General features: G+C 38.4%; 1 protein-coding gene across 4 annotated transcripts in view; it reads right to left on the bottom strand.

Annotated features, from left to right (window-relative positions):
- Nucleotides 1-3,660: 3,660 nt before the first annotated feature.
- Nucleotides 3,661-17,564, bottom strand: part of FZD6 (frizzled class receptor 6) — a 37,477-nt gene continuing 23,573 nt past the window's right edge. For all 4 annotated transcript variants that reach the window (XM_032415955.1, XM_032415957.1, XM_032415956.1 and 1 more), the window contains exons 3-7: nucleotides 13,201-13,397; nucleotides 9,274-10,291; nucleotides 7,765-7,913; nucleotides 5,860-6,288; nucleotides 3,661-5,101 (exon numbers count right to left, since the gene is read on the bottom strand). In XM_032415955.1, the coding sequence (XP_032271846.1) occupies nucleotides 4,933-5,101; nucleotides 5,860-6,288; nucleotides 7,765-7,913; nucleotides 9,274-10,291; nucleotides 13,201-13,397 (1,962 nt within the window). In that variant the 3' untranslated portion in view covers nucleotides 3,661-4,932. The remainder of the gene's footprint in view (nucleotides 5,102-5,859; nucleotides 6,289-7,764; nucleotides 7,914-9,273; nucleotides 10,292-13,200; nucleotides 13,398-17,564) is intronic.

Here is a 17,564-nt window from a genome sequence, read left to right as displayed (position 1 = left end):
GGGTTCAAGTCTGCTTTGATTATCACCTACAAGGCTGATCTCCTCCCCAGAGATCACGCATGTTATCACATTTTCTGGAGTCTTCTCGTGCATTTACATTTATGTATCAATAGAACATATACAGGGTTATTCTGTGTGGAGAGGAATTGCTTACATGCATGGTATCATTATGCATTTAGATACATGTATATGTAACAAGGGAAAACATAGTACGGTTCTGTGGGGGAGGGTTTACATACACGGTATTATTCTGTAAGTATAGTTTTGGGACTTGCTTTTTGGTGCATAACAATGCCTTGGAACTCTTCTGCATCCGTGGCTTTAGATTTCATTCCTCTTAAGTGCTAATTCTTTAGGTGTTCTCGCCTCTTTCACACGTGGATTCATTCTCCTCCATCGCTCTGGACACTTGGTGAGTAGAGAGGACAGGATTTTATATTGTTTAGATCTCTCCCGAGTGTCCAGGGTAGCCAGACTCTGCCCTGCCTCTGAAGTCCCTGGGGCTCCCTCCCCCCCATTTCGGGTGTGTTTGCCCCTTTCCTGGTCTTTGCTTCATCAAGAAAGCGGTGGAGCCTCTCCGTGTCTGCGGGGCAGGCCTGGAAAGCCCTGGCCAGAGCCTGAGGACCAGAGACAAAGAGGCAGTGATGACTGTCAGTCGACGAAACACAGTCCTCCTGTTTTGTTTTACTGTACTTTTTCTTTGCCCACCGCCTGCCAGCCAGGTCAGCTCTAGAAACACAGCGTGCCATTCTCCTTCCCTTGGAGCCTGCCCGGATAGAGGTGGCGGCAAGTGCCAGCAAAGATTTTGCCGGTGGTCAACTTTGTTTACCGGCTCTGGAGGTTTCGGTTTCACGAAGGTTTACATGAGGGCCACTGGACTGGCCATTCGAGAGGATGAGAACGGCTACAGGAGCTTATACTTTACTGGTGAATTTTTCCAGATAAAGTCTAAAATCTATGTATTCAGCCTTATATATTTTCTGACCGTGAAACTAATTAGATCCTAGAATAGGCCCCCAAGAAAATAAACCCACAAACTTGCCAGTTTTACTTTAGTTAGCACCTTAGAAAATAAGGTGGAGAAAATATTAAGGTATTTTATTTTCTTTTACGGTTAAGAAAAACTTTTCTTAATCCTTCTCGATTTTTGCTCTCAACATTTTCTGAACGTAATATGTAGATTATTAAACATCGAGTTTAACAGACTCTTTGCACTTATGTCAAAACTCAGTATACAAGCCACGTTAAGTAGGAAATATTTGTAATAATAATAATGTAAATAAATGGCATGAGTTTGAAGAAAATGGCTTATTTGAAAAACTTTAAGATGTTTCTGTTGAAACTTAAGTAGTTTCTCTCTCTCTCTCTCTCTCACCCCTCCTTTTGTGGTGGATATCCTTATAAGTTTTTTCTGGTTTTCTCCTTTTTCCTTCTAGGGATGGAAAATAAAAGCCTTGGATTTGGCTGGTGAAATTTATTCATTTTAGCGTCATTTTTTTCATTTATTTTCATTTCTAACTAGTGTTTACCACTTCTAGTCCTTCCTTCTTTTCCTCTTCCCTACTTTTTCCATATGGCTCCCTTTTGCTTCCCCTCCCCCAGCGGTGTCCACAACAGACTTTCCTATGCTGTTCACCCTTCACCCCTATGGTTCAGCTCTGGGTGCCAATGCATTTGGAGAAGTTTGGATTAGGCTTTTAATCTTTTCTTGTCTGCTCTCTTTCTTGGTGCAAAGGAGTTAATGAAAGTTTGATTCTTCTGCACATACAGATCACAGTGGTCACTGTTAAAAACCTTCAGCGTCTGGAACTTTCAGTCTTTGACTCGTGCTGGGGGCAGTGAGGTATTAAAGATTACGCTTTCCATGCAGAAGAGTTATAGCAAGGCTTCTTGTGATTATTAAAAAATATATCTTTCCTTTCTTGAGAGTACCAGTGCTTGCCTTGGCAACATTAAAACTTTCCAGCAGTGGTAACTGGAAGAGCCCACCAGTGGCATATTTCTGAGAAGTAAGGAAGCACGAAAATGGTGATTTTGATGATCGATGGTAATTACAAGCTGTGTTTGGTCTAGTTCTCCGAGGGAAGTCTAGGAAAGATTCCTTCACTACCATAAATAACCTAGCAGATGGATCCTAATGGATGTACTTTTTGAAAGATGGCATTCCATAAAATTTGGTTGATTTGTGGCTGATTTTCAAGGTGAAATGCTTTATCATATTTTTTCTGCTGTGGAGTTGAGCTGCACAATGCTCATGCCAATATTGTTATTGTAAATGTAAATCTGTAATTTAGGTCCACTTTCTTGGTCAAAAAATGCTCTGTAATTCTTATAAAAATTGAAGTCACCACTTCTGAAACAGTTGGCTCTTTTTGCATCACAGACTCTGGTCTCATGAAAAAGAGAAACTGCTGTTTTCTTTTGAATTAGATGATAGTCTTGAAGTCTGCTATTAGAAATAGAATATTTTTAAAAATTTAAGCTTACTGATTACAAATGCTATGTTCCTGGTTGAGGAATCATTTAGAATACAGGTAGGTATGGATGTACATTTTTATCTTAAATAAATTGCTAACAAATCAAATCCAGCAGGATATTAAATGATACACCATGATGACTTTGAATTATTCAAAGAAGGAGAGAATGGCATTATACTGGGAAATTTATTTTATGACATTAGATTTGTAGATTGCAACATTGCTGGCCAATGACTGAGTAAGGTGGTTCCTCCTTACCCCCCCTGCCCCCCCAGACCAGGCACACACCTAGACTGTATTTCCCAGCCTGCCTTGCAGTTAGGTGTGATTCTGTGCCTGGGTTCTGACAAGTGGAATGTAGCTGGAAATGATGTGTGCCACTTCCCACTCGGACCCATAACAATCTTCCTGTGCAATCGGTTACTCTCTCTTCCTCCATCTACTGGCTGGGTGCAGAGAATCCTGCAAAGAATCTGCAGCTCTAAGGGATGGCTGTGGATGGCTGCATCGGAAGCTGGAAGTGGTGGGTCCTTGAAGAATCAGTTGGAGGGCTACCTCAAGAACATTTGCACCTGTTCCTTCAGCTGCTAACATCTTGAGGATTGTTACAGCAGTTAGCCTACCTTGACTAATACAGCAACAAGGCATTCAATAAAATTCGGCACCTACTGCTAATTTGAAAAAAATTGTCAGAATAGGATTCGTTATTAACTAGTGAAAAAAGATCTATCTTCTATCAAATGCCAACGTTGTTTTTAATGATGAAATACTAGAGACATTCTCATTCAAATAAACAAGACCAGGATGCCCGCTGACACCGCTATTAACAGTGATGGGTTCCCAGTTCAGGCTAATAGCTGAGAAATAAAATTACCATTATTTGACATGAAAAGATCATCTACATTGAAAATCCAGGAAAAACCAACTATAAAATTATTAGAGTGACTAGGATACGTTAATAAAGTCACTGCTTCTCCCTCTCCCTCTCCCCCTGCTTGTGTTCCCTCTCTTGCTGTGTCTCTGTCAGATAAATAAAATCTTTAAAACAAAAAAACAAACTTCTGGCTTATTAGTCATGGAGCCACTGATCTGAAAAATTCTACCACTTTCTAGGTCAGGACCACTAAGAATAAGCACAGAATACTCCACAATCTCTTACACAGAGAAAATTTTATTACTGGAGAGATCACACAATGTTTTTGTATACAAAGTTCAAAATGTGGAAAAGTTAATATTTACATTTTCCATACAGTACATGATAATCTTTCTCTTATGCCTAATAGAACGCTAAATAGAGGAAAAAACCAAAACCATCAGAAAACATTGTTCAAGGTATAACACTTAGTTGGAAATAAAATTAAGAAAATTCTTTAATATCTTAAAGTACGTTATATAAAATATTTTATCAAGACACATTTTTTCCCATTTGATTGGCACTAATGCTAACACATTTTTTTAACACACTTTTAAATGTTCAGCAAAATCCTATTTAAGTACAGAAATGAATTCTACATAATGTCTGACAAAGATACTGTACAAACTTTAGAATTCTAAATGTTAAAAAAAGTTAAAACAAAAGTATAAGCAACTATAAATGGTCATAAAAATACAATCTTGAGTGGTCATAAAACAGTTTTTTTAAAAAGGAAATCAATTGCCCTTGGCTTAATTTCTAAAGAGTAAATTTCATCTAATCCTTCAGGACATATTATTTAAAAATGTAGAAGGATCAGCGAGCAGCATAATACAATCAACATTGGACATCAAGCACCTTATTTTAGTGGCATAACAGATGTATGAAATTCCTAAAACAATAAGACTATAAAATTCACACAGGGAAGATGATAAAGTGGAATAAGTGGATTCCATTACAACACCTTCTGGTGTGTCAAATATTTTTTATACTATAAAAGAATAGTATTTTTCAATTTTCTTAGAAACTCAGTGTCAAAGCTACCAAAGTAGTGCTAAAATCTGAGAAGAACATACCAAAAATAGTTGGATAGCTTTTCCAGGATTCCTAAAAAAAGTTCAAATACATATAAACTTATTTTCAAATATATAAAAAAGATACAAAGATAAGTTTTAAATACTTTAGCAAAGAAATATCTTGATTTTATACCATAAAAGTGAAATAGCATATAGTACATCTTAAAATACTTTTAACAAGAGTAGAATCTTCATAAATAGAAAAGGAAGATTCCTCTCACTGCCTCCTCCCACACAACTTAAAAAAATATTATTAACCTGCACATTTCTGCTTTCTGGGTACACGGTCATCATTAACCTCTGTGCGAAATGAATCCTTTTATTCTCGGAATCTACTGTTTCCAGTGTAACAGCCCGCAATGTAGCTGTCGGTGCAAAAGAACAGAACAGGGATACTGATGAGACAGTGCGCTGTCCCCTCCAGTGTAGCACGAATCCACTTCTCAGCGGTGGGCGAACCTGTCCCTCACGTATCAGAGTGACTGCCGGGGCCCTGCTCTTTTCTGCCCCCAGAAGCCGAGTGAACGAGCAGTGACGTGGAGCCTCTCGGGCTGCCCGGCTCCGAGGAACCTGGGGCCTGCAAGCTGTAGCTCTGCCCTGGGCCGGCTTCGGTGACGTCACTTTTTGGAGTCACCCTAGGTAAAAAGACGAAAGGTGACATACTACAGACCAAAGCACACGTGTGAGGCCAAATGTCCTCACAACTGCCATCCTCTTCTCATGAGTTTTACTCCCAACCAGCATCCACCTTTATCAGAGCACATATCTATTTCAAAGGCACAAATCTACTTAGACTCCAGTCTGCAAAAGCGGTTATGGGAACACAAAGAAGGTGCATCTGGTTTAGTCTGGCAGGAGGGAAGTGAGACAACCTTGAGACCTAAAAGTACTTCGCTGTCGGCATTCTGGCTAATTCGATGTTTACCTGTGTTTGGATCACCTATGACCATTTGGGAAAATTCATTAAAGATAATGTCAATATCCTTTCATGTTCAGAAAATAAAAAACATTTTATAATCTTCATATGAAATGACAACTGCCTTTTAGTACTATGATACAGTGCTAATTACAACTTAATAGCCTGTATTTCAGAAGGATCTTAAACATTTACCCAAATATACATGCAACACTTAACAACTGCCACAGAAATGAACATCACTTTCCTCCTTGAACAACATTCACGAAGGCTCTTTTCCAAGCTAAGAATCAAACTACCGAATAGCACATTTATAGGCTGAACCCAAACTTCTTAAAGCCAAACTTCCTTGGATGAAGTGTATGGACATGTCCTCTCCTAGAATATTTTCTTTCCAGATGTGCTATGCTTTAATAAAAAACGGATAATGCAGTATTCAAAGTAGTCCTGATTTAAGGTAACAAAATCCAAGCTCACCTTCCTTCACTCCGCGTACTTTCAGACACGCTGATCTTATCGTTCCCATTGCCTGCCCGGCCTTTCCTGTCGGCGTGTTCCCCACAGAGTTTGGAGCTGGATGCTGCTGGGGAGGCCGGCTCCCCACAGTCCTCTTCTCTGGATCTGGGGGTGCTCGCTCCATCTGCTCTCACCTCTCTCACAGACGTCTCTGGGGAGGTTGGTATTTCTGTCGAAGCTTCTTGTCCTAAGTAATCGTGGTTAGTGATTGCCACCGAGGACGTGCCGTGATTGCCTGTGGCGCCTGTGCTGGTTCCCATGGATTTGGAAATGACCTTCAGCTTGTGCGAACTGGGTTTGCAGTGCTTCTTTTTGTGTTTAACTTTAGAATTGTGCTTTAAGAAGAACTCACATGACTCCTGTAGAACTCTGCGGCTTTCACTGATTGGACTGCAAGAGAAACCAAGGACAGGGCTTACTCGGTAAATGGTAAGTGCTATCGAGAAGCCAAAAAGCACACCACATCTCTTATGCCAAAAATCCTGAGTCAATCCAGTCAAAAATTCTAAATGATTTATAGTTACGAAATCTGGGATTATAGATATCACAAGCTATAAGTAGATTGTCATGAAGTGAAGTCTTTTTTGCATACACTGTTAGTTGCCTTTGTCAGCATAAGTAGATTGGTAAGAAATTAAAGAAGCTAAACCAAAGGATGAGGACAAGGAAACTCAAAGCAGCACAGAGTAGGGGACAATCTGTATCACACGTAAATACATCAAATATAAAAGTAAACTAGAAGAGAAAGGACACAGAATGGTTGTTGTTAAATTTGTTTGCTTTCTAACATTAAAGTTTGCAAGTTATACTTAAGTGTGAGTATATAAATACGGGATAGATATGTAATAATAGTGCAAAATAATTCAAGTCCAGTTAAATGCAATTCTTCAATCAGGCTCCCTGCTCAGCTCCCTCTCCCCCTGCTTGTGTGCTCTCTCTGTCAAATAAATAAAGAAAATCTTAAAAAAAAAAAAAATGCAATTCTTCAGACTTCAAAAACTTAGAAAAGATCTATAGTTCTGAAATTTTTACCCCAAAAAAGTTTATTAATCAAACCAATGGGGAATAGTTTAAAAACCTATACTACACTGTTGATTGTATAGAGCATACAATGTACATAAATAACCAAAATGAACTATTTACTTGTAAATCTACTATATTGTTACAAAATACTACGTAAGTTTAAAATTTTACCATCTTAAGCAAGGCAAATAAGTGACTTCTTTTTTTTTTTTTAAAGATTTTATTTATTTGACAGAGAGAGACACAGCGAGAGAGGGAACACAAGCAGGGGGACTGGGAGAGGGAGAAGCAGGCTTCCCACTGAGCAGGGAGCCCGACGCGGGGCTCGATCCCAGGACCCCAGGATCATGACCTGAGCCAAAGGCAGACGCTTAATGACTGAGCCACCCAGGCACCCCAATAAGTGACATTTTAAGCCAGCACTATGTGTAATAAAATTTAAAGGTAGTAAACAATGATCATACAATATATTTGAATCATACTCTATAGATTTCCTTACATATATTTGATCCCATTTAATCTTTTATCACTGATAAAATAATTAAAATTTAAAATGCTGCACCCAAAATAATGAATCCAGTGATAGCAGTGATAATATTAAATATAAGCTGTATAAAGAAAATAAACACTTTACAAAACTTTCATTCATATTTCAATAGAATAGTATAGGCCAAAGACTATTTTAATGAATGCCAAACAAAATAAAGTATATTTCTCCAGGAAAAAGATTTCCAAATTTGACCTAACAGTTGACATATGAAAGTACAATAATGACTTGAATAGTTCCTTGGTATTTGTTCTATTTAATTTAAAACAACATCAGATAATTCAATAGCTTCTTACTCTCTCTTACGATTTCGTTTAAAAAACCCAGCCCATTCCGTGCATGTCTTTTTGCTTCCAACCCAGAAGACGGCAGAGATGCCAACAATTAATGTCATCAGATATTTTATCATAAATAAAGCCAGTTCTGGTCGAGTTTCTGTTTTTGCCTACAAAGAAAAGTGAATAATAAAAATTTCAGTGATACATTTTCAGTGGAAAGAAGTCTATAGAGTCAATGTAAAACTTGAACAAAAAGTATAAATCTTCAGTCTGTTTTATTATAAAATGTTTGACATAGCATAATATAATGACTAGTGCTGCATTAAGTATATTCTTTACTAAAGTTGTGAATGAAGAACTTATCTGTGTATCAAAATATATAGCTAGAAAAGGAAAACACTTAAATATATTTAGGAAGCACATCCTAAATCTTGGCCTGATTTCCCAGCATTTTTTCCCTGTAAGTGTAGCAGCCTCTTGTAATTGCCAAAATATCTGGCTTTAAGTATTCATCTACTTTGCTTCATGAGAATCTACCCAAAAATTACATTTAAATTCACTGGAACAACATACTATTTTAGAGTCTTTATGCATTGTTGTTTATGTTTTAAAAAAATCTGGTTGGTCAGAGTGAAATAAGTATTAATACAATACAGTAAAATAAGTTCTGTTTTTATAAGCATATATAGGAAACAAAAATTATGATACGATCACATTCAATATACCCAAGTAAGTTTTCCCCCTACTAACTGAAGAATTAAAAACAACTCCCAATTCAGCAGAAATTGACAGACCTGTTCTTCTGTTTCTGTTCCTCATTATTATTTATCTGCCTTTGCAACCAAATTTAACTTTTAAAAGAATAGCTAAAGGAGGCATTTTAACTATTGTAACCAAAGCCTAAACTTGAGGAAAGAACTCTTGAGGCACTGACCCCAGTTTCTTTTTTTTTGTTAATTAAAGATTATTTATTTATTTATTTGACAGAGAGAGACACAGTGAGAGAGGGAACACAAGCGGGGGAGTGGGAGAGGGAGAAGCAGGCCTCCCGCTGAGCAGGGAGCCCGATGCGGGGCTCGATTCCAGGACCCTGGGATCATGACCTGAGCCAAGGGCAGATGCTTTAACGACTGAGCCACCCAGGTGCCCCGACCCCAGTTTCTTCTGATGCCCAAGGAATCATTCCCTCTGTCTATTGGATTTTCTTATGGGAAATCTAAGGTCATGTTCATGACTAGTTCAAGTGTGCTTCCAGAGAACATCCTCTATGTTAAAGTTAAATAGTGAACTAATACAGGGGTCCCTGGGTGGCTCCGTTGGTTAAGCGTCTGCCTTCAGCTCAGGTGATGATCTCAGGGCTTTGGGATCGAGCCCCGTGTCTCGGGCTCCCTGCTCAGTGGGGAGTCTGCTTCTCCCTCTCCCTCTGCCCATCCCCACTGGCTTGTGCACTCTCTCTCTCTCTCTCTCAAATAAATAAATAAATAAAATCTTTAAAAAAGATAGCAAACTAATACAAATGCTCTTTACCTGATAAGGACATGGGATGTGGTACTGACGACAGTGGTCGGAGACCCAGGTTATCTCCCAGGTGATCCTGTTCACTTGCTCATAGACGTAACATCCTAGAAGTGTCACCAGGGGCACAAGATACAGGCCACTAAAGACCCCAATTCGAATCATAAATTTCTTTAGTTTCTCTTGGTTCCGGCCATCATGCTGGATAACTTGCCGAACGTGATTTAAGGAAATAATGCCAGCTAAAAGAAGAGACAGTCCGACAAACACACAAAGGCAAAGTGGCAGGAGCACAAAGTAGCGGGAAGCATCCAGGTCATAAAGGCCGACGAAGCAAACGCCACTAATGTTGTCTCCTTCAACTTTGTTCATAGCAAGAAGCATAACGGTCAGAAAACCCGGTATTCCCCATGCAACAGCATGAAACCATACCGCTTTTTGTTCAATGGCTTCACAACTCCATTTTCTTCCTGCCGCCAGGAACCACGTGATGGTAAGAATCACCCACCACACTGTGCCGGCCATTGTGAAAAAATACAAAAACATAAACAGAACAGTGCAAGCCTTATTCTGAGAGCCCAGAACGACGGTGTCCCCGAGTTCTAGCTTCTCATCTGCCTTGTTGCACGCTGTGCGGTCACCTAACAAGAATCCGATAAAGTACATCAGGGACACAATGCTGTAGCAGACAGAGTAATATATAATTGGTCTCTCTGGGTATCTGAATCTTTTAACATCAATTAAGAAAGTAAGGAATGTGAACAGAGTTGCACAGAGACAAAATATTGAAACTATCCCGATAAAACTTTTTGCAAACTCTAGCTCATCACTTTTAAAATACATGTTAGGGCATGGAGGTGCGCACTGGTCAATTCCCAGAAACTTATAGCCTTGTCCCCCAGAAGTCTTAAGGTGCCTTGGACACCAAAATCCAATGTCTCTTTGAACTTCCTCTGTTTTCTTCTGAGGACCAAGAAACTGTGTGTGTGGATCAAAAGTTACAGGAACGGTCTCATCACAGTACTGCAATCTGTAGAGATTATAAAAATTGAAGGTAACATTTTTACTGATTCACTATTTTAATGCTATGCTTTCCAACTATAAAGTATTACCTTATGCATTCATAATTGAAGGGAAGACACACAACCTGGATAGATTATAGGTTAGAGCTTTGAAGTTAACCAAAAACTTGTAGTTGTTAGTGAGGCCCCAACACGCTAACATATATTTAATACGAGGCAAGTGAATATGAAAATTCCCTTACTCAGAAAATGATCAATTAATAATTTTTATTTTGTAAACTTTTTTTTAAGTAAGCTCTACACCCTAGGTGGGGCTTGAACTCAGAACCCCGAGATCAAGAGTTGCATGCTCCACTGACTGAGCCAGCCAGGTGCCCCAATTAATTTTTAAATAATTTCTGCTTCCAAGACTAAATACTTAAGAAAGAATTTATCCTAAAAAAAAAGAAAGAAAGAATTTATCTTAATTAGTAGTCTCCAGACAAAAAAGTGCTGGCTTATCTGTTTACAGCATTAGAAATATAAAACTTGGGGAAGTTCACTTGTTTTTTAATGCCCACAAGCAAACATAGTCATATGGTAGCTCAACCATATGACTAAGGTTTTGACAGTTAAAATTGACTGAAATGAGACCCTTCCCCTTCCTGGATTGAGTTCAGGTGATCTTTACATTCTTAAAGGCAAGAAGATCACCAAGAGGTAGACTGGGACCAGCTTAATTCACATCACTATTCTGTTTCAGTTTGGCTGGGTTTTTTAATTGAGGTATAACTGACATACAATATTATATGAGTTTTAGGTGTACAACATAGTGATTCGACATTTATATACATTGAGAAATGGTCACCATAGTAAACCTAATCACCATCTGTCACAAAATTAATACGATGTTATTGGCTATATTCCCCAGGCTGTACATTATATTCCCGTGACATATTTATTTTATAACTGGAAGTCTGTACTCCTTGCCTCCCTTGTTTATGGGAGACCAGAGTGATATACACAGGTATATTTCTATTTTGTGAAAAACTTCATTACTCAGTTGAGTTCTACACACCAGTATTAATTTGGAGGATCTATATAGTTTAAAAATTAGTGGGAGTTTTGGGGCACCTGGGTGGCTCAGTCAGTTAAGCATCTGATTTTGGCTCAGGTCATGATCTTCGGGTCCTGGGATTGAGCTCCACATTGGGCTCCCTACTCATGTGGGAGTCTGCTTGTCCCTCTCCCTCTTCCTCTGTCCCTACCCCCACTTGTGCTCTCTCTCTTAAATAAATAAATAAAATCTTTTAAAAAAATAAAAATTAGTGGGAGTTTCTAACAAGAAAACATTTTATTTATTTATTTACTTGTTTATTTTTGTGTTTTTTTAAGATTTTATTTTTAAGTAATCTCTACACACCCAAAGTGGGACTCAAACTCATAACCCCAAGGTCAAGAGTCTCATGCTCCAGGGTGCCTGGGTGGCTCAGTCATTAAGCATCTGCCTTTGGCTCAGGTCATGATCCCATGGCCCTGAGATCGAGCCCCGCATCAGGCTCCCTGCTCAGCGGGAAGCCTGCTTCTCCCTCTCCCACTCCCCCTGCTTGTGTTCCCTCTCTCGCTGTGTCTCTCTCTGTCAAATAAATAAATAAAATCTTAAAAAAAGAGTCTCATGCACCACTAGCTGAGCCAGCCAAGCACCCCAAGAAGAAAACATTTAAAATATGCTTTAGATATAGATAAGAGTAGCAAATATTAAAATGTATGCCCATAAAAAGAACACTATGTATCTACCAGCATTTTTAAAATGTAATATTATGTCAGTTTTGCTTTATATCTTTTAAAATAACTAATATAACAGTAGAGATCAGTTGGGACCCCCTTCTGATCCTATTCTCTTTTCTCTCACCCCAGAAATACTCATTAGTACAAGTTCAGTTTTTATTCTCCTTATGCATTTAAAAAAATTTTTACTATGTGACTTTCTAACCATAATGTTATATATAATACTGTTTTATGAAGGTTTTGAATTTTATATAAATGACATCATACTATATATATTATCCTGTAGCATCCTTTTTTAACTTAACACTATAATTTTTAGATTTATCCATGTTTACAGAGGTGGATCAACTACATTAATTTTATCAACTGTATCATGGTATTCTAGAGTATAAGTACATCACAATTTACTAGTCATTCTTCTACAGTGGAGTTTCACTTTTTCCCTTTTTAAAAAAAATTAGAAATAATGTGGCAATCAGTATTCTTAGCATGATTCCTTATTTGTGTAAAAGTTGCTATAGAAGGGGATTGTCTAGAATGTAAGGTATGAGCATCCTCATCTTTACTATATATTATCAGTTGTTTCTGAAAACAATTATCCACCAGAAGTATATGACTTCTACAAAGCTTCTATACTTTAGTCTATAAATAAAGACACAAAAAGATAGACACAGCTTCCTTCCCAACTTTATCATGTGAAGCCTCATTATATCAGTAGAATATTTCAAATTACAATCCCCCAATGTCTAGAGAGTAGGAGACGAAAGTAATAAGCCAAGGTCAATGTGCAAAAAGGTCAGTGAATTGATAATAAGTTCATTTCCCCCCAGTTTGGGTCAAAGGCACCCTTACATCTTCTCAGAGAACTGTGTACTTCTCCCTGTTGTATCTAGCACGGTTATAATTTTACACTTATTATTATAATCATTTGATTACCATCTGTTCCTCCCACCCCACTGTAAGTTCCCACCGCAAATCTGTTTTTGCTCACCATTGTGTCCAAAACACTGTCGCCACAGTGGCTGGCACATGTTAAGTGTGCAATAAACATGTGTTAAATTAAATAATGAAAGCCTGTCATGAACATTCTGGAAAACTAATATCAACATTAGAAGATCACTGGTAGCTTTCAGTTGAAAACATAATTTACCTGTCACATTCAAGTTCCTCAGGCCATCGCATACCAAAAGTGTCGATTAATTTTTTGCAATCAGAATATACTTTCTCACAAAAGTTACGACAAGGTGGAACCACGTTAATTTGTTCTGTGCAGGCTGGTACAAAAGCTTTGCAAAGGAAAGTTTCGATGTTTGGTGAACACTCCAAATTTGCAAGAGGAAGAAAAGGCTGTTAAAAACAGCAAGATAAGGTTAGAAAACATTTTAATAACAAATGAATGGAACTTACTTACTATTTAAAGTATATACCTTTTCACTTACACTCCAAAAGAATATTTCACTCTCAATACAGTCAATTTCTTTCACTTTTATTAATTTCTTTATTTTTAAACTAATCTCTATGCCCAACATGGGGTTTGAACTCATGACCCTGAGATCAAGAGTCATAAGCTCTACTGACTGAGCCAGCCAGGTGCCCCTCATACAATCAAATTTAAAGGAGATAATTTCAGTTAGTCTGTTAGACTTATGAACCCTTCACACATAATGGAATATTATTATTTTATTCAATTATACATTTTTCAAGAAGACATGCTAAATCAAATCAAAAGCATGAGTTGATTGCTAGATAAAATAAATTATGCAAATATTCAGTTTAATAAAATGGAATACCCTAACATTGTACTGAGCATTCTAGAGAATGAAGGCATGTTTGGGGCAGAGGAACAGCATGAAAAAGGCATGAGGATCATTAGAACCTTGTCCATGCAGGGCAAGCTTAGTGTGGCTAGAATATAAGGTCAAAGAGGTGGTGTTAAGGGCAGAGCAGAGAGAGGTGAGATTGGAGAGGTACGCTGGGCCTGATCCTGAAGAACGGGAATGGCATGCTAAGTTGTCTGGATTTTGAAATCAAGGAATAAAATACTATTGGAGAGTTTTAAAAGCAGGAAGTATCTCTAGAGTCTGACGGCTGAGTTGGAATGCTAGTCCCCCACTTACTGGCTGTGTAACTTTGTCAAGTTAACTTTTCTGTGCCTTAGTTTCTTCATCTGTAAAATGGCAATAATAATAGTACCTATTGCATAAGACTGTTATGAGTATGGAATTAATAAATGTAAAGCACTTCAAACAGTGTCTGGCATGTAGTAATAAGCACTCAATAAACATTATTGCAATGATTACACTTCAGAGAGGCAGATGGGTTCTGGATAAACCTGGCACATTAACCACGTATGTTTACCCTCTTTTCCTCCTCATGCTTCCTTACTAAAATTATAATAAAGAAAAAAAAGGCACTAACCCATTAGTAAGTGAACAGAAGAGACTACATTAGCATATCTGACTTTCCCAATGACAAAAAAAAAAAAAGAAAGCCCCAGCCTTTCCATGACGGAAAGCTATCAGAGGAGTGGAAAGTGACTTAATGGGACATGGGGTGGATTATGAAGTAGGAGTGGAGGGATTCAGATGACAATGAGCTGATGTGTTCTAAATAATCCAAGAGTCTCAGTTCTTTGAGGTACCAAGTAGCACAAAAGGCTACCCTCACCCCTACCCCAGCCCAGATGACTACAGCATTCTACCAGGGTTGTTTCCGGGAGAAATGGAGATGGAGATGTTCTGCACTTGAGGCATCAAGCACAGGGCAGGGATAATGCACAAAATGAAAAGAGGGGGACTGAATAACAGTCTACCTATAGGAACATGAAGCCCTCATCTTCTTCTTCCTGTTCTGTTCAGGCACATACCTACCATCCCCATTCTTTGAAAAAACTCAACAGTCTTGAAGAGCTCTACACACTGACAATGAAAAAGCCAGTTGACCTTGAGCTCACCCTACTATGAAGCCCACCAGTAACAAGCCCCGTTCTTGCACACGGAGCTTTTTAGTGCCCCACACAAATAAAAATGGGCAGCCAAGGATCATCAGACATTTGAAGAAAGCCTCCCACATCAAAGAAAGACCAAAGCAAGCAAGCAGATAATTGAATATTTGGAGGAAACAGAGACTATGCAGGGAACAGAAGAAAACAAATCACAGAACAAATAAAAACCTTAATATCTTAAATGAGAAGTTACTGCATTCATTTAAAAGGGATAGGATGCTATGGAAAATTAAAATAGTAAGATAGCTCAAATTAAAAAAAAAAAAACTCTACAGAAGGATTAGAAGATAAGGCTGAGGGAAGAGATGGACAATCGGAGAGAAAATCCTCCCAATCAGAGGATCAGTCCAAGTGTCCAACACATGACTAAAGGAGTTCCAGAAAGAACAGGGAGACTGGGGTATGGATGATAATCAAATATAGAATATAAGAACATTTTTCAGAACAGAAGGGTACTAGTTTACAAACTGAAAAAGCTGGTATCACACTGCAATCTTATTACTAAAACATTTCTGGGCTAAAACTTCAGTCAATTTTCTTTTCTTTTTTAAGATTTATTTATTTGAAAGAGAGAACGTGAGCAGGGGGAGAGGCAGAGGGAGAGAGAGAGCCTTAAGCAAACTCCATGCTGAGCACGGAGCCCAACGTGGGGCTGAATCTCATGACTGAGATCATGAGCTGAGCTGAAATCAAAAGTTGGATGCTTAACCAACTGTGCCACCCGGGTGCCCCCAGTCAATTTTATTTTACAGAGATCTCTCTCATATTCTCCTCTCTTCCAACCCCCTAATTCCAAACCCTATGCTACAGTGATTATCCCACCAGACAAACTTGTTCTATTATCTCCCACCACAAACAAAACAAAACAATAATATCTTTCCTTGACTCCACATCCCAATCCCCATCCAGCCATTATCCCATTTTTCTGTTCCCCTTTATAGAAAAACTCCTCAAAATAGTTGTCTTTACTTTCTTTCTCTAATTCTGCTCTTCCCATTCCCTCTTGAGCCTCCCTCCAATCATACTCATACTTCAGTGAAACTGCTTGTCAGAGCCACCAATAAATTCCACATTGTCAAATCCAATAGTCAATTCTAAGTCCTCATCCTACTAAACTCTTAACAACATTTTACACAGTGGATCCTGCCCTCCTCATGGAACATTTTTTTCAACTGGCTTCTAGAATATGAATTCTCCTGGATTTCTACCTATCTCACTGCTGTTCTTTTTTTGATTCTCTTCCATTTCCCAATTCTAAATATTGGAGTGCTCGAGAGTTCCATCCTCAGATCGCTATCTTATCTATACTCACTCCCCAGGGGAACTCATCCAGAACCATGGTATTAAATACCAACTGTACATGAAGGATTCCCAAAGTTATCTCTGGCCCCATCTCTCCTGTGAACCCTCTACTTGATGACCACCTGCCTCCAAGGAGAATTCCAATAAGCTGTCAACATGCATCTCAAACCCAGTATGTCCAAAACACAACTCAATCCCCTGCACCCTATCTCCCAAACAATCCTTCAGTCTTCCTCATCTCAGTTAGGTGGTGCCACCATTCACCAAGTTGCTCTGGCCAAGAATCCAAAGATTCATCTTTTACTCCTCTCTTTCTCTTACCCCATATCCAACCCAGCAGCAAATCCTGTTGGTTCTCCCTGTAGGATGTATTTCAAATCTGACCAATTCTCACTATTACTAAGTTACTACGTCTAAGCCACTAAATCTTTCACCTAGACTACTGAAATAGCTTCCTAATGGTCTCACTACTTAACATTCTTGCAAATTTGACAGTCAATTTCCATTCAGATCCACCCTCCAACCAATGTGATTCTTTAAAATGTAAGTTTGTCCTTGTTCAAAAGACTCCATTAGAATAAATTCCAGAGTCCTTATCAAGTCCTATGAGGCCTTAAATTTCCTGGCCCCTGGCTACAAATCCACTTTCCTACCACCCTTTTCCTCATTTCCTACCATGCTTTCTCTTATTCACTCCAGTGCCACCAAATTGGCCTTTTGCTTCTCATCATTCCATGTGTATTTCTGCTTCAGGGTCTTTGTATTTGCTGTTCCCTTAACCTAGAACACTCTTCCTCCACAGAGTCACATGGCTTATGTCCTCATTCATTTGGGTCTCTGCATAACTGTCACTTCAGAGAAGCATTCCCTACCCACCCTATGTAAAAAATTGTCCTTCCATTCTCTGTTCCATTATTCTGCTTTGTATTTCTTTATAGTCCTTACCACTATCTGACATTTCATTATATATTAGTTTATTTCTTAATTTCTGCCTTTACCACTAGAATGTAAATTCCATGAGGGAAAGGGATTTTGTCTATTTTTTTCACTGCTATATCCCTACTGCCTAGAACAACGTGTGTGTGTGTATAGAATGATTTTTTCTATAAATATTTGTCAAATAAATGAACAGTCCAGAGCAATGAATGAACTAGGCACATCAATAAAAAATTTCAGAGCATCAAGAGATCATAAATGCTTCCAAATAG

Source organism: Phoca vitulina, unplaced genomic scaffold (genome assembly GCF_004348235.1).
Source record: "Phoca vitulina isolate PV1807 unplaced genomic scaffold, GSC_HSeal_1.0 scaffold18, whole genome shotgun sequence".
In the NCBI taxonomy this organism is placed as follows: Eukaryota; Metazoa; Chordata; class Mammalia; order Carnivora; family Phocidae; genus Phoca; species Phoca vitulina.
The sequence above is the reverse complement of the archived record's forward strand: the minus strand, read 5'-3'. Positions and strand labels throughout refer to the sequence as shown.